Source organism: Panulirus ornatus, chromosome 34 (assembly GCF_036320965.1).
Source record: "Panulirus ornatus isolate Po-2019 chromosome 34, ASM3632096v1, whole genome shotgun sequence".
Classification (NCBI taxonomy): domain Eukaryota; kingdom Metazoa; phylum Arthropoda; class Malacostraca; order Decapoda; family Palinuridae; genus Panulirus; species Panulirus ornatus.
This window is the reverse complement of record NC_092257.1, coordinates 37,074-59,339: the sequence shown is the minus strand read 5'-3', so window position 1 is coordinate 59,339 and position 22,266 is coordinate 37,074. Positions and strand designations below refer to the sequence as shown.

The window sequence follows — 22,266 nt, the reverse complement described above, 5'->3', positions numbered from 1 at the left end:
CAAGACATTTGGTGTCAGTTGTTCAATTACTTAGTCTTGATGTTACTAGACTGTAAATGTATGAAGGAACCTTCGTATTTCCTCAGGATGATCATCTGCAGACAACATCGGTAGACACACGCGGCGCCACAAAATGTGTGCCAGTCTTGCTCATGGACAAGTTTGTGGAGTTTGTGTGCGTAGAGTCGCAGGGGGAGAGAGCTACAGATAAGACCAGGGTAAATAGGATCCCATGGCCATGAGAGCTCATGGAAAGGGGTTTCATGCGATGAAATCTATCTAATGTTTGTCTGTGTAATGTATACTGTAACCCACAACTCTCTCGCATCACGACCTCTGAGAGATGTTTATGATCGTTGTAGATAGACCTCTGCCATTATTTTTGAAGCATAATCACAGAGGACAGCGGATTAATCTGGATGAATGGTAGTGGGATAGAATGATTTTTTGATATAGTATTTCAAAGTTCAGTAATAGGAAATGAAGTTTGTTATATGATTAGAGGTAAAGAAAGAGAGGAACAGATGTATTGGAGAGGAAGACGTTACAAAAGAAAGCCATAATGCGCTTAAAATACAAAAGCTAGGGATTAAGTTCTGAGGAAGCTGAAGTGGAGGTAAAACTGCCGTGACTTGTATCGGGGAGTGTGTATAGAAGCGTAAACAAAAGAGGCAATGTGCCAGATAACCGGAAAAAGGGCAACAATTCTCCAATTGTACAAAGGGTCGGGGAAGTAAATGACTGTATGAACTGGTTATTTTCTAGGCATAACTGGGAAGGTCTATGGTAGGAGGGCGATTAACTTCCTGACAAGAAAACAATGTCTGTTCAAAGAGCTAAAAGGTTGTGTAGACCACAGTTTGTACTTGGATTAGAAGTACATTATCACAAAACTCTGGAAAATGCTCTAAATTCTTGTAATCCATTATGTGCGTGCGAGACTCTTGGGTGCTGTTAAAGATTTTATGGTAATGCTATGTTAAGTGGCGGTGTAATGTGAAAGTTTAGTAATGGCTCGACGGTAAAAGTAATTTTGTATATAAAATTGAGAGAGTTAGGGTGACGCCTGTGCGTTAGTGTGGAGGAAATATGAAAGTTGTTCACAGATGACTGTTGAAAGTAAGGAAGATCCGGATGTTGAAGTGGGCCGCTTAAACAATGAATGTAGGGTTGGGATTGAGTACAAATGTCTCTTACTGGCAAGGGATGGGAGATGAGTGTAATGTTAGTCTGCATTGTAAACGATTAGATGTAGATACAAGAGCAAAGTTGTCAGGACGGTAGTGGAAAAGCTGAATTTGGACACTCCTGTTTAGCTCAAGGCCTGAGGATGCATTGAAAACTAAGGAGAAAGGGAAAATTTAAACAAAGAACAGATAACTGCATGAAGGAATATATGGCTGAAGTTGTGTGTAGGACCATGAAAGGTTTAAAGATAAGAGCAGAAAAGAAGACGTTAATAATATACTGTATTTGGAAATTGAAGAATTGAAAGGAAGAATTTGAAGATGTATTGCGTGGAAAAATAATACATCAATGAAAGTATCTTATGATGCTACAGTGAAGTTGAACTTATTGGCTGAAAATGTCTCAAAAGAGTGGTAGGTTCAATGAGAAGATGGATATTTCGAATAACGCAGAGGGATTTTTTGGGATCGTATCCTACGTTAGAATTGGTATGGGTTTAAATAGAGATGCTACATTATCTTCAATGCTCGTGACTGGAGGACTGGTAAGCATTTAGAGGATGTATTAGAACAATTTGAGACTCTGCCTACTTGGCCAGAACCTCCATCTAGATGGACATCGTAAAGTATGCTTTAAAATAGATATCCTTGTACTCGAGTAAATTAAGATATCCTTGTGTTTCAGTAAAGTAAGTATTCATGCGCGTATCGTTAAGTTCTTGTTCTTGGACTAGAGCAATTTTGATGCATTGGTAGTGTAATGGTTTATATTGTACTGATTTTTCATCCGCTTAATGAAATTCATTTGTCCAAGTCTTGGTCCTGTGTATCTTTCGAATGATCATTAATCTAATCCCTAGGTAATCTAACCATATATATTTACGAATCTAAAATTGTTGTATCATAATTTGATTCCGTCAAAATATTTCTTATCGATTACAATGCAAAGCTAATATGTCGTGTTTTAGACTTTTAGAGAAACTTGCAAGAACTTATGATTTCTTGTAATCATGTACAGGTGTTCTCATGCGAAGAATATATATTAACTTCTTCACCAGGAGTTACGCAAATTTGATAATTTTGCATCTGAGCAGGAACTGTAGAATCTTGTTCATGATATCTACTTGAATCGCTTGGTTTGGTAGAGACTTGGTTACAATGTGAAACATAACAGTGAATCATTACAACAGGGGCTGAGGCATGTTCTCAAATAAGTTGTAATTTCTTGATAATACACGTCACTTGCGTATCTGTGGAATGTATCAGTTACAGGTGACTCTCCTATAATGTTAAACCAAGTCATACTTCTATCTTAAATTCCTCTAGTTAGGAAAATGTTCAAGTTTTGCAGCTTTGTCTAAAAGAAACGTTGCTTTGTCGAAAGCAGTCATGGACGTCATCTCCCGTTCATAAATCAAGGCTAATGTAAAGTGTCATGGTAGAAGGAAAAAAAAGTTAGTGAAATGAAACTGTCTGTGATCAACCTGAGGTGAGAAGCCACTTGTTTACTTCTCATAGCTCGAAGAACACTGCATGGTTAGGTTAGGTTGAATGTCACTAACACTGCATAGTTAGGTTAGGTTGAATGTCACTAACACTGCATGGTTAGGTTAGGTTGAATGTCACTAACACTGCATGGTTAGGTTGAATGTCACTACCATTCAAGCTTATGATGGAAATCGCCATTCTAGATTAAGATTTTACCAGATATTATTTCCAGGTCCCTAGGGTGTGCCATTTTCCTTGCACATCAACCCATTTCTATAAGAAATATTCCCAACCATATCTGGATCTCTTTCCTCGTTCACGGTTAAAGATATTTCAACTTGCAAACTGAACGTAACTCGTGCCATGAAAGTCTTATAACTAAAGCAAGTTAGTTAAAAAGGGATTTGATTAGCCTTAATGAGTAAGTTTCAGCATGGCAGATTCATGTGATCATTTTGCCACAAGGCACTGACTAGGGACCTTCCTTGTACCAGTTGTCAGTGTTGGTATAAGCTGTACTACATGAGATTGTCTTGTAGTAGTTCGTGCGAGTTTGCCCCAAATTGATGAATTCTTCAGGCCCCATTTACCATGCTGGTAGTTATTCAATACATCTTAAAACGTTATAATTGTTAGTTTAGGTCGGTTGAAGTCTCAGGGAAATCTATTTGTCACATGTACAGGCATAATTTGCTAAATATTTATAAGTAAAGAATGACTTACGTTTTGTAATGTGTAAAAATGTGTAACTAGTGAGATTAATTTGTGGCTTGACCAGATTGGTAGTGGAGTGTACCGGATGACGCTGGATAAAGGTCTCTCTGTCTCCTTCCATAGAGCCCTCAGGACCCACGGTGCACAAGATGTTGCAGTATGGTGAGTGTGTGTTATGTTACTACCCTGAAAATCTTTCGTCAGTATTGAAAACGTTAAAAATGTGGCATTAAATGTTCCAAGTCCGGATGACTTTTTTAATAGTTTTTTTTCTTCGCAGGATATTTCAGTAATAACAAAAGAACTACAACTGTGACAATATGAAAGGAAGAAATGTTGGTTTGTTCCATGCCACTATAGAAATGTTTTGAAATGGTTTAATTCTCACTTTTTTGCAGGACACTTGGGGGTCAAACTTATTTGGCATTTGCAAACTCGTATGACATTGTTAGACAGACTGGAGAGATATCCAGTGTGGTATTCAAACTACAGGTAATTTGTCAGAGTTTCTGAAACTATGAACTTAGAATGTTAATTTCCTTCCTGAAACTGAGCTACATTTAATGGTTTTTTTCCTTATTGATAGACAATGACTCTGGATGGTAAGGTTTATTCCACCTACGATAAGGTGGACAGCGCTACATTTGGCAGCAGGAATGGAAGGGGAGTTGAAGCCTTTAAAATTGTTTCACGACAGTTTGTTGCTGTGGCTAATCACGCTGATGATTTAGGTAATATGGAAGGTAGCAGAACTGTATTGAATGGCACACAAACTTTATGTAATACATTCAATGATGCTTTAAAATTGTATGTGCTAAAGCTGTTATCGTTGCTGGATCCTTCACCAGGCAATGTGGACATCGATAGTGATATCTTCGTTTATGATGTGGACAGAGCAGCACTCAAACCCTTCCAGCGTATTCGCACCAGCGGTGCCAGAGACTGGATAGCCTTCAGCTTTATCAGCGGACCTGATGCTGAATACTTCTTGGCTGTAGCTAATGAATATAGTTATGACAAAGGTAATATGGCTATGGTAAAAGTATAGCTTGCAATATGGCTGTTAGTCTGGGAAATTTTCATTGTTTGATACAGGTAAAAAAACATTGGATTATCCAGAAATGTCCAGTTAAGGATATACGTGGGATATATAATAGAAGTTAGGCTTATGTAGCAAAAACACTCTCATTCGAGAACCAAATGAAACTTAGAATGACAAGGTTTTGCCAGGTAGCTGCAAGCAAAGCATCTAAGAAAACGTACAAAGGAAGATGTTTCATGGCAAGGAAAAATTAACGAGGGAATTGTGGTGTTACAACAAAGGTTATAACTCTTCCTAAATGCCTTGTACTGGGAGATGACTTTCATGTTTTAAAGACTAGGAATCCTTAAATTCATATGAAATCCTGCTATTGAAAAAGGAGAATAATCTGATGCACTTTATAATCAGTTTATGCATAATAGAAATATTTAGAATATTGCAAATGTTTTTTATAAACGATTTATACCGATGTCCATTTATGTTGTGGCAGATAATTTTGATTAAATGTCGAGAAAATATCTGATTGTTCAAGAATGACAGATGATAAATAGATTAGTATGGGAACACTTTGGCTAGCGTGCAAGGTGTCTTGTAAGAATAATTAGGCTAGCGTGTACTTCTGATGGCTAACAAGATTAAGTGATAAATTTTGTCATTTAAGAATATATCATTAGTGATAGGCTGGTGGGTAGTAGATAATGTCTACTGATATTAGCAGGTGAGGAACATTTCTGCTGTTCTTTAACGTATTAAAGCGGTTATGGAAATAGTACCGATGATCCATATAGAAGCAGGTGATGGCCAGCACCAGGGATTGTAATGTGAAAACATATATTGGAAATCATGTGCAGAAAAATTATTAGATTGTGTGAAAAGAAAGGCACATTTCGTAGTCCAGGGGCAATAGTACAGGCTAGGATTACTGATAAATGATGTAGTTTCCCTTCAAAACTTACTGGGAGTTTTTTCCTCATGTGGCCTCGTCACGCCTATCAATTTTACAACTGCAGAAATTATTATACATTTCTGAAAATGTGTGAAATCTAATCGTGTAAGTTTGCATATGTTTAGAGACGTGACATTTCTAATCTGAGAAGCAACAAGACAACTTGAATAGGAATTTTTTTCACTTTATTCTATATATTGTAACCGATCATGTACTTCATCACTCTGAAACTACTGTATTTTCCTCTCAATAGATGGAAACAAGAACTTCGAGGTAGACTCTGTCATCTACAAATATGATAATGGCAAGTTTGTCCCATTCCAATGTATCCCAACCTTTGGTGCCCGGGAATGGCTTGTGTACCAGGTTCGTTTTCGGGTTCTATTAATCTGCTGGATAGTTTTTCATTGTGCCTCTAATACTGAGAATATCTGATTCCTTCTTCTAAACGCACTATGATAATTTCAGGGCCCAGGTGGCGAGTTTGTTTTAGCAGTTGTCAACAGTCAGAGTGGGATTTTCTTCTACCACTATAATGGCTGGAGATTCATCCTTGCTCCCTTTAAGGTTTCCGGCGCCGTGAGTATAAATGTGTACGACTTGTACATAGATTATGGGAGGTTTTGATATCCTAGCTAGAAAATGAATAGACATCAAACTAGAATGTCTATCCTGCAATGCTGATATACATGGAAAAATCTGTATAACATTAACGAACTTTGGTATGAGAACTTCAACTTTTCAGTAAGACAGGAAATGAAATGTTTGAGGACAATTTGGTGAGGTGGTTTGATCAAGTTATGAAAGGGTAAGAGATTTGTGGTAATAAAGAATTTGGTTGAGAGCAGAAGTGTTGAAATGGTTTGGACATGTGGAGAGAATGAGCGAGGAAAAGTTAAAAGGATATGCGTCAAAGGTGGAGGGAACAAAAAGCGGGACCCCAAATTGGAGATGAAAAGATGGAGTAAAAAGGATTTTGAGCGATCGGGGCCTGAACATACAGGAGGGTGAGAGGCGTGCAAGGGATGGTGAATTGGAACGATATGGTATACAGGGGTCGACATGTCAATGGACTGAACTAGGGCATGAAACTTCTGGAGTAGACCAAGAAAAGGTGTGTGGGGCCTGTATGTGGATAGGGAACTGTGGTTTCGGTGCATTACACATGACAGCTGGAAACAGTGTGAACGAATGTGGCTCTTTTTTTTTTTTCCCGTGGGGCGGGGTGGTACGCCGGGAATGAATGAAGGCAAGCAAGTATGAATATGTACATTTGTATACATGCATGTGTATATCAGCATTTATGTGTATGAGTGGGTGGGCTATTCTTCGTCTGTTCCCTGGCACTACCTCTCTGACGCGGGAAACTGTGGTAAAGTATAATTAAGAAGTAACTTATAAAATCAAATCTCAGATCATCAAAATTGTAACTCGGGATATTACAGCAAAAAAAGCGGGAACTGTAAGGGGACCTTTGATTCCATAGTAAAAAGGAGTTACAGCGGTTACAACAGACTTCAAGCAAAGCTGTAACACTACATTACATTAGTATTTGTCTTAGTCTTGATAATGTATGTAGTGGGTATGGAGAAGAATAGTAAAAGACGTGTCGAGTTACGTTTGAGGTTACAATATCCGTAGTAGCATTTACAATCTCTCTGTAGGGTGTGGAAAGAGCATGGATCAGTAGGCTGTCCAACACATTGAACGAGGTGGTTCTTGCTGTAGTGAACCCAACTGAGGATGCCACTCGCCCCCTAGTGTTCTACCTCAAGTTTGAATACATGAACCCCCTTGCCGTGAGTACAATGTGATTGGGTGGCACTTTTCTGATGTTGCATTTCACTATCTCGTCTAAAATTTGGTATAAACGCCAGAGTTGTGGCCAGATTATTGTAATATAGTTTCACAAGTCGCTGCAATGATGTGGTTTGAAGTTGTTACATTGCATTTTGTCGAGATATTGAATGGTGTGCACGGGGACTTGTGCTTATCCTGGAAATGGTATTTGCCAACCTCGTAGGTAAATAGCATTGACCAACCCTTTGGTGTTGTTCATATACATGTTAGAAAGCAGAGCTAGCGTTAGACATGAGGTATAACACTAGCTGACAAGGTAATCATTTTTTGAAACTTAGGACTGCAGACTGTTTTTTGAGCGGAGAAAACATTCTTGGCGTTACCTTAAGCGGTTTTATAGCCAACTGTAAGGGCGACACTTTTGCATCTTTGACAGTGTTATTAAATGTATAACAAACTAGGCATAATTGTACTGTTTTCAGTCCCATTAAATACTTCACTAAAGGCAGTGTTAACAATCAATATTAGACTACAAAGAAATAATCATCCTTTATATTTCTGTCACAAAATATTTTTATTTGGATTACAGATGTATCACAACGAAACCTTGGCTTGGTGCAAGTCTTTTAAAGGCATTACAGATGATGGCATGAGCAGGTTAGTCGCTAATGTAAGAAATTCTCCCAAGACAGATGAAGACTATATCTCTTCACTGCCTATGACTATCACTGGTAACCTACTATTACCAGCAGGACCCTACATCTCTGAAGTAAGACAGGTAAGATGATTCTATAGTCAAGGTAAAAGTGAGATATAATCAATTTTTGTCGTGGATGTCTGAAGTAAGAAGGATAAACTTAGTGGTAAACTTTCATAATGTAAATGTAGAATGATGGAAATGATTTGCAGATCTATGTGAGGGACCAAGACTACAAAGTTGACTTCAGTTTTAATGATTATGAATCTAGTGTCAAGGATGTAAGTAAAGCTTTCCAAAGAGTTACTGAAGCTCAAACCATTGTTGAACATTCCAAAAAGGTCTCCGATTCTGACTTGGGTAAGTATATATATATACCACTCATTATATTTGTTTGATAACCTTGCCTAAGTAATTACTGAATTTCACAGAATTGTGTATGAGATGTAAACTAAACTTCTTCCCTCCAGATGGTCTTCATTTCTCCAACATGAAATTTCATTGCCAGCGTAGTGCCAACATGATCATTGGCGGCGGATGTCAGGTGGACGAGTTCTTTGTTGAAAGGGTACGTGATCCACACTCACGATAACATGACATTTTGGGGAATATCTTCAGAATTTTTTTCAAGTTTGTGTGTGCGGTTTATGGTTATGAAGGTGTATATATTCTGATTTATACTTTTTCATTTAATCCATAGTGATAAATTCGTTAATATCCTACAAAATCAACAAATTTGTGTTGGTTGCAGGTGAATGGCATAAGTGCCTCCTTTGAGAATGTTTTGAGGTTGGATGATAAAGTCGAACTTGTAAACCAAAGTTTTGCTGATGTTGATGTGAGTGATGGCGGTCGAGCGAATATTGTCTTCCTTAGCGGTCCCAACTTCCCCCAGACTCCTACCAGAGATTTGGTAACCCTGACTGGTGATCACCAGATCACTGGCACAAAGACATTTGGTCTTGTCAGAACAAATGAACTGAAGACATCTGGGTCAGGTGAGGTGAAATAGATTTCCTAGATGGTTACAGAACTTTGATATATCGGTTATTACATTTATCCTGTGTGATACTTTCATTGCCTGGTAGATGAGCCACATCAATAACAAGTTATCAGCTGTGACCTCCTCTATCACTGCTAAGTGACCTTTGGTTCCTATTCTTGGATCGCCAAACTAAAATTGCTAAAAAAAAGCTAATATTTGTATTTGAGTGGAGGTATCATATCACGTACCTGTATTACCCAAGTTACTGTAGTTTTGGTATTAACACTTTTAAAATTTTACTGTGCAGAGAAAAATGACCAATTAACCCAAAAAGTGATATTCATGAAACTGTATTTTGGAAGCTTTCTCTTAAGAAATATAAGTGTAACTAAAGGAAATCTTTTTCGTATTTCAGTTGACTCTGTTCTTGTGGATGAGAAAAATCTTCTTCTTACCGTGAAGGAGCAAAGAATTACCTCGAACGTTACTGTGGCATCACTCACTACAAATCTGATTCAGACGAAGAATCTCTATGGCAGAGATTTTAGTGTCTTTCATGAATCGTTAGTCTTGAACCATACAAACCAGTACATAAGTGGTAAGTACACAACAAGTAACATTATCTAAATGATATGCAAAGCAAAAACCTCTCCCGAATAACTAATTTTTTTGTAGTTCCGATATTTTTCGAGTGGTACAATACTCTACATTTGTCAAAAAAAAAAAAAAAACCGTTCTCAGGTGCCATAATTGTGGATGGTGATTTAATCGCGCCGTCAGTTCGGACTAGTCATCCCTCAGTGCCTCTTGACCCAGGGACGCTGGTACACAGAGCCCTCTTCCACAATACTAAGGAAACTCAGGAAATAACAGGTGAGCGTCTCTACTGCTACAGAAGTATATTGATGGAACACTACTTTAAAAAGGCACATAATGTGATGGACTCTTGAAGGTATTGAATTTTGAAATGTCAAGGATTTATCAAAATACATTAGATTCTAATGAGGTATTTAGGTGTTCACACAGCTGAAGGTTTGACGCTACAGCGCGGACTGACTGTGTTGGGTCTGGTCAATGGCGTATCTGTGCCGGAACATGTGTATCTAAAACATCGCAGAGAAACAGTTGGGCGTCTCGCCAGTTTTGGAAACATTGCTGCCGATACAATCGCCATTGAAAGGAGTCTTGGCAGTGTCAAGGTATGTGGTGTGGTAGATTAAAGAGCAGTTTACCGCTGACTACACCTGATGTTCAGTAACCCATTCTCATGCCTAGCAGCCTTCTTGGTAGCAAGGTTCGCATAGACTGTACGCCCAAATGATATTGCCAAACCTACTTCGTCGGGAACCTAAACCTCGTTTGAGTTGGTGAAAATGCAGTAATCTGTAGCTACTGTAACTCGTTGCGTTAAAGTTTGTATTAATGTGCTGGTATGATGAAATGCTTGTAAATAACATGTGAATGTTTGCGCGTCACATCAGATATCTGGACGAAAATTTAAAACCAGAAATATGTGAAAAGGAAGTTAACATAATACAAAATGATAATTCGGAAATGAGATGTGAACAATAAGGAAGATAAAAGCTATGTTGAAACATGAAGTTAGAACAGACTGTGAGGGGATCATTGTGGATGTATGAACAATAAGGAAGTTAGACTGTGAGGGGATCGTTATGGATGTAGTCCAGATGGACTTGGTTTATCTCAAGCTGATGCTGGGTACCTTGGATAGCTTTATCATTCGCAGCGAAACATCTGAAATGATTACTTTATGATCTAATCTGAACCAAATTTAATACTAGGATCTTCTTTGAGTACTATTCATAATATTTTGAAAATACCAGCTATGCCTAAAGAATTATAAAAGTGACTACATTTTAGGATCGATTCGTGGTTTACTAGATGGAGGAAATGTTGGAATGATATAAAGTTAGTAAATGGGAAGCGGCAAAGACTAAACTGGAAATGTTGTACAAAAGCCATCCATAATTTTTTGGGAGCAGATGTCATGTACAGGGAATAATGCTCGCGCGCACATTTCTTTCTCACAACCGCGATGTTGCCGCATTCTTGTTGGTATTATCTTGACCAAATGTTCTCTTGACGTGTCCGTATCTGATCCTTCCCCAAGGTGTGGGCCCGTGGCACGCGCTCTGTTGCTGCTTCCCACAGGTCGTGTGTGGAGGAGACCAGCCACTCTAAGATTGAATATTTCATTCATCCTTCGAACGGATAAGATGAATTCTTTTTCTTCTATCTTTCCTTCATGATGCTTTCCTTCTTCCTTTGAGTCAGGTCGACAAACGCTTGCTGAGCCTTGAGTAATTTCTACTTTTCTTTTATAACTTTCATCCGAGATGCCTTGACTGGAGGCATGTTATCTGCCTGTGTGATGTCTTTACTGGGAGATGCTGCAACTTCCTACATGATTTACAACAAGGTTTCAAGCAGCACATCCTGCTTTTGAATAACAAAAAGACAAAAGAATTAATACTAGACCCTACAGATATACCTGGGCGAATTCTAACATTGTGCAATTAATGATTAATAGAAATGTAAATTGAAGATTGGGAACCAGGCTAGATTTTGATGAAATCGTTCGAGGAAGACTGAGTGAACGTTGGGTTACTCTCCCAATCTGATCATCGCGAATCAATATTAGAAAGACTGAGAAGCATATCATTTTGGTTATTGTCAAAACTTCAAAGTAATGAATATTTGCTTCGTATTCAATACCTGAAATAAGGACTCTTCCTCGGTTGTTTTCACTTGAAGCACATCATTCTGGTTATCAATAGCATGAAAAAATTATTCTTGAACTGATGGATCAAAATCATGTTGGAGAAACATCCTTAGATCCATCTGCTTGAGAGAACTGGAAGATGAGCTGCTCATCACAAATGACAAGTAGTTAAGGGGTCCAACTGACCTGCAGCTGGACGCTTGGAAAACTGAGCAAAACTCTGAAGTAAAGACATCAACAGAACAAGTGGTAGTCGCTAACAAACTGAATAGTGAATGGAGATTTAAATGAGAATTTGACTATTTTCTTTAAGATTGGCATCAAACGTGACATTACGAGACTGACTGCCTCGTATGTGGCACAATAACTGATTCCTGTACATGACCACTTCACTGTTGGATGTGCTCCATCAGACATGTTATGACGCGCACAAGTGCACCACGTTATAACACTTTCTTAACAGCTTATTCTAATTCGTTTACGTTAATGTCGTATATTTACATAATCTGTAGAATAGAAGGAAACTTGTCCTGCGAGAGATTTATGGAGAAAATATGAATATAACTTTTTCCTGAAACTGTTTGGAGAAAAAGGACAGGTCAGTTCGAGAAGCCTTGGATACTACAGTCATATTTCTACACACGAAGCTCTTAGAATGGCTAGATCCATACACCACTCGGTAAACTAATTCACAAGAGGATTCATATGAACATCTAATTTTTTTTTCTTCTTTACAAGATCCAATATTTCCCCAGAATATTGTGACTGCTTGCAGTCAACCCTCTAGCTGAATTTAGCTTGTTTAATTTCTTGACTTCTTAAAACTGACACGTATTTGTCATGATTGAGGAACAGGTAAATTTCTATAATTTTCTGCTTGATTTATCTATATCGATGACATCCTCCATAAACAGTACCTTGTAGTATGAGATGGCCACTTTAATATTGCACTACAATCCTTATATAGGTTTCAAGAGATGCGTTATTAAGATGGCAGATATTTCATGTGCCTGATGATATTAATGAACATTAATTTATGTTGCGTAACGTATGACGAAACCAAAGTGATTTTAGTGAAGGTTAGTGTATTGACCTCTGTGATAATATAGATCTATATAACATGTATCTAATGCATTATGCACTTAACTGCATGTTGTAAACGTTTTGGGATCAATATTTGATAACTTTGTATAGAGCTAATGTCATTTGGTTGCAGGTTATAGATGGAGACTTGGATCTGTTGAGATTAAAAGGTAATCAGGAAATAGTAGGCGAGAAATCCCTCCACAGTATGAGTATTGCAGGGCACTCGACAGTTGTGTACACAGTCTCTGGGTACAAGATTGATGACTTGCAGAACATAATGGCAGATGATTTTGTGAAGAAAGTAAATTGTAAGTGTTGGCAATTACATTAACCATATTATTTGTAAGTGTTGGCAATTACATTGACCATAATATTTGTAAGTGTTGACAAAAGTGTTGACAATTACATCAACCATAATACTTGTAAGTGTTGACTATTACATGAACGTTATCAGAATAACGCTATCATAACGATGAAACCGTCAAACACTGATCAATTGTCAAATATGCTGTCCAATTTACTTGCCTTTCTTATCCGTCAAATGCATTTCTCGTTTTCCATTTCATAGTTTTTATTTTTCAGCTGGACACAAGATATTTGGATCGGTCAAATTCTCTGATGCACTTTATGTGACAAATGATTATGTCAATGGTGTCAGCATCTCTAACATACGCAATAATGCTATACACGTGGATTCAAAGTCCATATCCACCAAGTTTATATTTGAAGGCAATGTTGAGGTGAGGCTAAAATTTTTGTAGATACAAATTTGTTTTTCCCCAACATCCATATTTTAACGTACTGCAGACAATCTATTGTGAATATCCATCTAGGTTCTATAATCTAGAAAACGATTTATGTTATGTTATGTCATGAGGTCTACCAAACACAAGTTGGATGTTCAGACTTCAATGTGTGGCACACAAAATACATGGGATCGATGAAAATCTAAAATGTTTATATTTCCTAATACCCAGCATTAAGACGTCTTCCATCTGTAGTTTTGTTGCTACTAATGTTGTTGGTAACCTTATGAATGATCGTTCAAGGATAAATTATTCATTATTCTGCAGATTGTTGGAGACACTACAGTGGCACTCAAACTGGATGGCATAAAACCAGAAGACTTTGTACTGCGGAGTTCGCCTCATGTGTTCGCTAGGGATGTGACCTTCACAACAGATGTAGTGAGATACTTTACAGATCTTCTTCTCTTCAGTATTTGTATCATTATTCTTGATCTTTGTTTACATTCATTGATGACGTAATAATCGATATCGCAAACATTTTTGAAGCACAGAAAAGAAATCGAATTTTCTTTTTAATGGAAAATGACTTCCTATTTTGTAGTAATTGGGTTATTTCTTCTAAAATCAATTCCTAGCTCAAATTACCGACATTTTGAGAATTGCGTGGTAGAATTCAGTATGCAAGAGGTCGCCATCGCTAATGATTTTCTAAGGAAAGTCTCTTTCTAGAAAGTACAAGGAAACGTGGGAGTACAAACTGTGAATGGCATCGACTTTGATCGGTTGTTGTCTCTGATCGTCTTTAAGAACAAGACACACACCATATCTCAGGATGTCTACCTTTACAACCCAGTCATGGCTAACTTGGCTGTTAGAGGTCAAGTTACTATCGATGATGTTCACCTTGATGATGTAATCATCATTAATTCATCTGCTATCATAACTGGTAAATTGGTTATACTACCTACTTGTGTACCATTCTCGTACAGATTAATATATTACAAGACCTTTCATGCAAATGATACAACTTCCTTTCTAAAGACTCCGTCACTTTGTCATTGATTAGTTAGATGTATCAAGTGTTACACTGTGTACAGATGTATCTGGTGCTGTAATGTGTGCAGCAGGTGTGTATCACTTTAGTGTGTGTGCAGCAGATGTATATAATATTAGTGTGTGTGCAGCAGAGGTTTATAGCACTATTGTGTGTGTATGTGTGTGCAGCAGATGTATGTAGTATTATAGTGTATGCAGCAGAAGTTTGTAGCACTATTGTATGTGTGCAGCAGATGTGTGTGTGTGCAACACATTGATAGTACATTGGTGGAACCAGCTGCCAAGTACAGTAGTGGAAGCTACGTAAGTCTCCAGGGAACTTTAAACGAAAGTCTGATGGGTTGTAACCTAGCACGAGACAATAGGCATCTTACAGTCTCCTCGCTTCTTGTGTTATGTAATGTGTGAAGCAGATGGATGTAGTACTATACAAGTTTGAGGATTGTCGTTTGTATATATTTCGGCTTCAACCAATCGCATTGCCTATCTATAGTTTACATCGCAGATTCTTCATAATTGGACCTTTTTCATCCAATTTTTTAAAATTCTGGGACGAATTATTTTGCAGGTGGAAAAACTTTTACCACTGTTAAAGTGGTGTCGTATGCAAGTGCAAGAGAAGCAGGAGTTGCCCAGTTTGGTACGGTAGATGGCGTTGTGCTGGATGACCTTTTCTTTGCCAACTCTTTAATGAAAACAGGTTGAGTATAAAGGACAAATCTAATTAGTTTATTAAAACATTTCTATTTGAATTATTTCATGCATGAAAAATGTAGTGGAACAGTTTATCAACATTTTAATATATATTTACGATACTTGTGGAACAGCTCTCAAGTGTTTGCGTGTGAAAAATGTTGCAAGTTAAAGCAGCAGCAGCAGAAGGTTTCAGGTGTATAACAGATAGGAGTGTGTGCACGTGAGGAGGGAATGGAGTACATTAGTTACCTGGGAGTGTGGTGGTGGTGGCAGCAGGTGGAACTATGGCCGCTGAAGTGGAAGATAGGGTTTTGATCTTGGCCCAGTAAATCATGTGCAGCAGGGAAGATCACTACAAGGGCAAGGAAGTGTGTGTTTGAGGTATGACAGTTTAGGAAGAGTATGCATGTGCTGGGAATTAAATGTTTGAGGACTGTGGTATAAAAAAAAAGTTAATGCAAGAAATAAGATGAGGTAGCAGGAGTAATGGTGTGATGACATGGTCTGGACTCGTGGAGAGCACTACTGGAGTGAGGCTTACGGAAGTTAGCAGGAAAGAATGAGGTGAAATAAAGGATGTCTTTGAGTACTGAAGACAACATGCAGTTGTGGGATGTTTAAACCATGTCTGTGAAGTTACTGCCCATGTATATAAATCTTATGAGTATGTATATAAACTTTACCTGTAAAGTGACTAATGATGTATTTGAACTTGTATATAAAATGTGAAAAACTAGATGTATATAAACATTACCTGAGGAAATAGTTATGAGGATTTAGTTACTTCCAAAGTTTAGATACTGCACCAAAGTGATTTTGAGGGATTTCTTTTATTTCGGATGATATTAAAACATGATTTTGACTCGGAATTGTACAGCTTTTGTTAATCTGAACACGCACGAGGAATTAGCTGTCTTTATGACAAGCTTAAACGTCTTGTCATACATATTTACTATGATTGCTCATATTTAAATCCACACAGGAGGAAGTGTGCAGCATTTGGTAGGAAGATCCTTGAATGTCGTGGCAACAACTTCAATTACGGGAACGGACTTTTCTGCCTTTGAGAGGAGCATTGTTTACAAGGACAGCGCCACTGAAAGGATTGCTGGTTTTGTCTCATTTAATGGTCCAGTAGTTGTCAGAGAATTTACTTTTAGTAGTAAGTGCCTTTATCTACCTTAGTAGTAAGTACCTTTATTTCATCTACCTTAGGAATGACTTTATATCGTCTGCCTTGGTAGTAAATGCCTTTTATGCTTTACCTACTAAGGATGTTCATTACCAGATTATAATATTGTAAGCTAGTTTTAACGGAGAAAAACAGGAGGGAGTGAAGTGTCTTGGATATCTTGGAGTAAACAGGACGGCTAATGGAAGCGGAAGTGAATCATGAGGGGGGAGCGAAGGTTCTAGGAGCGATGAAGAATGTATGGAAGGCGAGAACGTTATCTCTGAGAGCAAAAATAGGTATGTTTGAATGAATGGTGGTTCCAACAATATCGTATGGTTACGAGGCATGGGATGTAGATAGGGGTGTACATAGGTGGGTAGATGTGTTTGAAATGTTTAAGGACAATATGGTGAGGTTTTGATAATAGGGTAAGAGAGATGTGTGGTTGAGAGCAGAAGAGGGTGTATTGAAATGGTTTGGTCGCTTGGAGAGAGTGAGAAAAGATTGCCAGAAGTGGAGGAAACAAGAGAAAGTGGAAGACCAAATTGGAGGTGGAAGGATGGAGTGAAAATGATTTTGAGCGATCGGAGCCTGAACATACAGGAGGGTGAAAGGCGTACAGAAAAGTGTATTGGAACGGTGCAAAGATCATCAAAGCTCCAGGTTGACTGAATTATGAAAGAAGTGTTTGGTTTTTCTTTGTATGTGGGCGCTTTACTTGACTGTTTATGATTATATTCTTTACTAATCAAATTTCTACTGAAGTAAAAACTGTTGTTACGATGCTTTCAGCTCGTTCATCTTTGTTCTGGGAGAAAAAATAATTCGTATAGTAATTTGATATGTAACCAACCAGCAGCTGTCTCTAATCTCGTGTGCATCTTAGGTCATTCATTGGCTTAAAGTAAATATCCTCGCTCATGAAACTACTCCGAAGAAATCTGGCTGTAGGTTGAGCACTGTATAATTGCTTTAGAATACAAATATTTCTAACCCACAGATAGATTTGACGGAGTATCTGCTGAGGATTACAAGTTGTCTTGGTTGAAGAAAACCGGCAGCCAAACATTAATAGGAGTCAACAAGATGGCCAATATGGAGGTCATTCGTGTAACATTTACGGGAAATCTAATCCAAGAGGTCAACCTTGAGCACCTTTTTAGGAATACTGCCAAGATAGATGAAGCTTCTTCATTGCAACAAATGTCATTCGGTAAGCTGAATATCTTACTTTCGGTAAGCTGAATGTCTTACTTTCGGTAAGCTGAATGTCTTACTTTCGGTAAGCTGAATATCTTACTTTCGGTAAGCTGAATATCTTACTTTCGGTAAGCTGAATATCTTACTTTCGGTAAGCTGAATGTCTTACTTTCGGTAAGCTGAATGTCTTACTTTCGGTAAGCTGAATGTCTTACTTTCGGTAAGCTGAATGTCTTACTTTCGGTAAGCTGAATGTCTTGCTTTCGGTAAGCTGAATGTCTTGCTTTCGGTAAGCTGAATGTCTTACTTTCGGTAAGCTGAATGTCTTACTTTCGGTAAGCTGAATGTCTTGCTTTCGGTAAGCTGAATGTCTTGCTTTCGGTAAGCTGAATGTCTTGCTTTCGGTAAGCTGAATGTCTTACTTTTTCAGAATTTGACAGTTTGTTGTAATACTAGTGTTAGTAATCTTCGGATATTCTTACAGACGAGTTGATAGCCAGCAAGGATGTGGTACTGGATGGTTCAGTACAAGGATGGAATTTAAATGAAGATGCCATGAAAACAAATGAAGTTGTGCAAAAGGTATGATAATCGCCACAACGTTATTGATTTACATTATTTTCACGAATGATAAAAATTATATCTTTCTGGTTTCGTTATTTCTATAGGTAACTGGGAAAAAAACGTTCGCCTCTCTCGTACACTACTATGGGCAGTTCCCTGTAGTAAAATATGTGTTGGTTAAGAAATACGCGCATGACGAAACACTTGCTATTGATGTGGGTAAACTCTGTCTGGAACTGGGGACGCTTGAACCGACGATCCACTTGAAGTATTGGACTATTGGTGGTAGGTGTTGTCATGAACCCTTTTATTCATGGTATTACCAACATATTTAATGACTCGTGAAATTCGTTCCTATTGAACTAAGCTAGAATAACATACTGCAGGTGATGTTGACTTCAGAGGAAACGTCACTATCACTGGTGTTATAAATGAAGATGATGTGGCCACTCTAGAAGACGTATTCTGGTTAACTGATGTCCCCAATGACATCGCTGCTGTGGCATCATTTGCTGATGTAAATCATGGCGTCAATGTTAATTTGGAGCTGGATTTATTAGTAGGTTTTTCATTCTTTTCGAACTTTTTGACTCTAGTTCTAATGGAAAAATTAAGGCATTGCAAAAGCATATGGTAGATAGATTACATCTGTTTTGTTTGGAATTTTTAGGGTAGCATTAATGGGCAGGACCTTGAAAATGTATGGGACCAAGTTCTGAAAAAGGAGTGCAGGAAACAGACTGTAAACGGCGAATATACGTTACACAAGTTGATTGCTGATGTTCTGCTCACAGACTTTCTCATCAACAGAGATGATGATGCTGGTGTGGTGAGTTAGGCAGAACATTCTTTAATCCCTGAAAATATGAATACATATTTTGTAATTACTTTGATAAAAATTTATTGATATTTTCAGACTGATCTTGTTGGTATCTTGCTGAAAGATGGGGATCAAGAAATAGCTGGTAAACTAAACATTGTTAAAGTTGAAACAAAGGGTAAGTTTCTGCTTTTGTAACTGCTTATTATATGTTGTTATAATTAATAAAATCCTATGTCGCTGATTTCTCCTAATTCTTCTTTTCCAGCCGACATAATTTTGGATGGTAGTCTGAATGGGCATAAAGTTGAGTCTGATTTTGTTCAGTATGGGAAGACTGCCACAATCTCGAGTAGAAAGAGTTTCTTGGACAATATGAGAGTTCAAGGAGACATATCTCTGGTAGATGAAAGCACAGTTCAGGTATGCATTACCTTTGTAAGGAGTGATAATAAGAGTTAATGACGTCTATGTAGAACGTGAAAAGTTTAGTATTGAATACATGAAGAAAAAAATAATTTGCAGGGTGTTGACTTGTCTGAACTGGGAAGAGTTTCAGTGAGAGTAACTGATGATGGAAGGGTGTACACTATTCCTGGTGTTACAACGTTTAAAGGCTTGAAATATAGCGGTCTACATTTCCAGTAAGTATATGTTGTCCTATAGGAGTGTATTGCCAGATAACCTTTGCGAGTTTTGACAATCTTAAAACGTTTGTTAGAAGCTGGTGGAAAACCTTTTATGACTAACATGATGCTTTTCATGTCGACAGAGATACTTACTTATTTGTGGTCTTGCTGGTTGGAACGGTTTGTATAAAATGATTTTTGCCTTATGCTTGCAGGGTCCTGGGCACAGTTGATGGCATTCTGCTGAACAAAGGAAATATTTTGCTGAGGTCTGGGTATCAAGAGATGCTTGGCACACTGGTTATCAACCCTGAGGTTTCTGGTGTTGTCCTTCAAGCAGCAGTAGTGTTTGTTTTAGACAATCATTTTAACCAGATGAACTTGGATAGGCTAAGGAACTTGACGGTAAGATATTTTTTTGTGTACTGAAGATTTCTAAGTTATAGCATGTCGAAACATTGTGAAAGTGAAGAGAAAGCTTAAATATGAAGTAGTCTTCAGAGTAAGGAAACTGATGAGGTTAGCAATGATAATCCTCTTATTATAAATGGCACAAACCACATCCTTCGAGCAGAAACCATGAGAAAATGAGATGCGTAGTCTTGAACAGTTGACTCTCGGAGAGCGATCATCAGGGGAGGTGATGAACAGTGTTATACAGATGTTTTGTTTGAGTGGATCTCACGAATGTTTACATAGAGAAGGAACCTAGTCCGTGAACTTGGGTACGTCCTGGTCTCTTGATGTTTGAGGGGTCCCTCTGAAGTATCCAGCCTTCTTGGACCGCGGGCACAATTCGGGCTCTGCGCTGTGGAATTCAGACGTACGTTAACTGCCATGATTTATGAGATGGAGGAATACTAGATGTCAAAGGAAAGAGTTATGACTTGTTTCAGTGTTGAGCAAGACTGCTACCTGTGGCAGGAAGGGTAACATGATAGATTACATGGCTAGTTGACCTTCCCGTTACTCTGGAGGCAGTGCTTCCTGGTAGATTACTTCCTGCCACCTACTGATGAAGTGTACAACACTATCAATAAGGATTACTGCGCATATCTGCGTGGTTTTTCATTCATTTAACTGTTTAGTTAAACAATTTTGAGAATTGTACAGGCATGATCTCTCTCCAACAAGCCCATTCTGTACGTCACGATGTTTGTGTGTCCTACGTAATTTTAGCTAATCTTCTCGTAAGCTGTCTGCATGTTATCTGCCACTGAGGCACTAATCTGGCTGCTGCTGCTGCTTCCCACGGTTTGTGTGTGGAGACTGGACACTCTAGGATCTTATGATGCTTCCTCCTTCCTTAGAACAGCAAAGCCTTGAAGTTCTTTAATGTTTTCATCTTCATATAACATTTCCATCTTCTACGCTTAGATCTATAAACGCTTGTAGAGCCGCTAATAAACGCTTGTAGAGCCGCTAATAAACGCTTGTAGAGCCGCTAATAAACGCTTGTAGAGCACTCGGACCTTTCTCCTTTCACCCATGACTGGGGTATGTTCCGTGCTTGTCATGACTGGGGTATGTTCCGTGCTTGTCATGACTGGGGTATGTTCCGTGCTTGTCATGACTGGGGTATGTTCCGTGCTTGTCATGACTGGGGTATGTTCCGTGCTTGTCATGACTGGGGTATGTTCCGTGCTTGTCATGACTGGGGTATGTTCCTTTTTGAAGTAATAATTTTGAACTATGATCATAAACGAATTTTTTTTATATTTTTAGGTAAGGACTGACAGAGCAAGTGTAATTCTGGAGGAGGTTAGTTTCCTGGATGTATGTTATTTCAAGACGTTAACGCTGGGAAACAATCTAATTAATAGTTACAATATCAACGATCTGAGACGATTCATTAATGGCAACTACCTTGTAACTATTGGTAACTACTTGTCCGTTGCGCTTCAAGCTGCGCAAGATACCCAGGATGTGCTGGCAGGTACTTGCTGGTCTTGTGAATGACCGATGCTGCAAAATTGTTGAAAAGAATCAAATAAGTTTTATATTGCTGACATTTGTTCCTTCAATTCTTTCAGATAAGAATGAAGAAATCTGGTATTACGAAGAAACTCCTCTGGAGAATATGTACAAAATATTAGCGGTGAGGTAAGTTAACATAATGTCCTGCGCAGGATATATTATTGCCTAGTGGTACTGCCGGTCACCAAGGTGTCTCGTATAGTCCATGTTCTGAAATGTGTACAATGATTTGTAAGGTTATTCCATTGCGGTCACAATCTTGTAGTAACTAGTCTGTTTCCTTTATATTAAGAGATTTTTTTTTTCACTTGTGTTCCTGACCAAATTACATAACTGATGAGCATTTGAGATTAATTATACACCACCTCCTTCCCATAGCTTGATCAGTAACTTCCTGGAGCCAAAGGTTTTTGACACATTAGTCGGCCTAGACAGGAAGTTGGATTTAGTCCACACCTACAGTATTGCTACGGGATTTCCAAGACTATGCAAGTATTTTCTCTGCTAATCGTTCTTTTTCTATTTGGATTTTCTTGTGTATAATGTATGTATATATGTATGAGTTAAACAAAGCTCGAGGATAGAAAGAAAAGATTGGAAACTACATGGGAATAGTAAGGGATTGGTGAAAAGACTAGAGTGAAAGGAGTAGCAATTCTTAAGCAATGGTTGTGGAAGTGTGATAGTGTAAGAAAGTGAATTCTAGATTAATG

The 22,266-nt window shown here is 38.2% G+C and overlaps 1 protein-coding gene across 1 annotated transcript in view; it reads left to right on the top strand.

Annotated features, from left to right (window-relative positions):
• The window catches only part of LOC139759721 (uncharacterized), a 49,202-nt gene that overhangs the window by 12,111 nt on the left and 14,825 nt on the right, over positions 1-22,266 (top strand). The window contains exons 6-38 of the mRNA XM_071682116.1: positions 87-218; positions 3,454-3,551; positions 3,788-3,881; positions 3,976-4,120; positions 4,238-4,411; positions 5,631-5,743; positions 5,846-5,956; positions 7,042-7,176; positions 7,767-7,955; positions 8,087-8,234; positions 8,345-8,442; positions 8,626-8,872; positions 9,275-9,457; positions 9,601-9,732; positions 9,874-10,058; positions 12,819-12,996; positions 13,271-13,428; positions 13,762-13,875; positions 14,167-14,383; positions 15,062-15,193; positions 16,172-16,351; positions 17,364-17,576; positions 18,048-18,145; positions 18,232-18,412; positions 18,514-18,686; positions 18,798-18,956; positions 19,044-19,125; positions 19,216-19,370; positions 19,473-19,591; positions 19,792-19,981; positions 21,302-21,512; positions 21,610-21,679; positions 21,932-22,041. Of these exons, the coding sequence (XP_071538217.1) occupies positions 87-218; positions 3,454-3,551; positions 3,788-3,881; positions 3,976-4,120; positions 4,238-4,411; positions 5,631-5,743; positions 5,846-5,956; positions 7,042-7,176; positions 7,767-7,955; positions 8,087-8,234; positions 8,345-8,442; positions 8,626-8,872; positions 9,275-9,457; positions 9,601-9,732; positions 9,874-10,058; positions 12,819-12,996; positions 13,271-13,428; positions 13,762-13,875; positions 14,167-14,383; positions 15,062-15,193; positions 16,172-16,351; positions 17,364-17,576; positions 18,048-18,145; positions 18,232-18,412; positions 18,514-18,686; positions 18,798-18,956; positions 19,044-19,125; positions 19,216-19,370; positions 19,473-19,591; positions 19,792-19,981; positions 21,302-21,512; positions 21,610-21,679; positions 21,932-22,041 (4,924 nt within the window). The remainder of the gene's footprint in view (positions 1-86; positions 219-3,453; positions 3,552-3,787; positions 3,882-3,975; positions 4,121-4,237; positions 4,412-5,630; positions 5,744-5,845; positions 5,957-7,041; positions 7,177-7,766; positions 7,956-8,086; positions 8,235-8,344; positions 8,443-8,625; positions 8,873-9,274; positions 9,458-9,600; positions 9,733-9,873; positions 10,059-12,818; positions 12,997-13,270; positions 13,429-13,761; positions 13,876-14,166; positions 14,384-15,061; positions 15,194-16,171; positions 16,352-17,363; positions 17,577-18,047; positions 18,146-18,231; positions 18,413-18,513; positions 18,687-18,797; positions 18,957-19,043; positions 19,126-19,215; positions 19,371-19,472; positions 19,592-19,791; positions 19,982-21,301; positions 21,513-21,609; positions 21,680-21,931; positions 22,042-22,266) is intronic.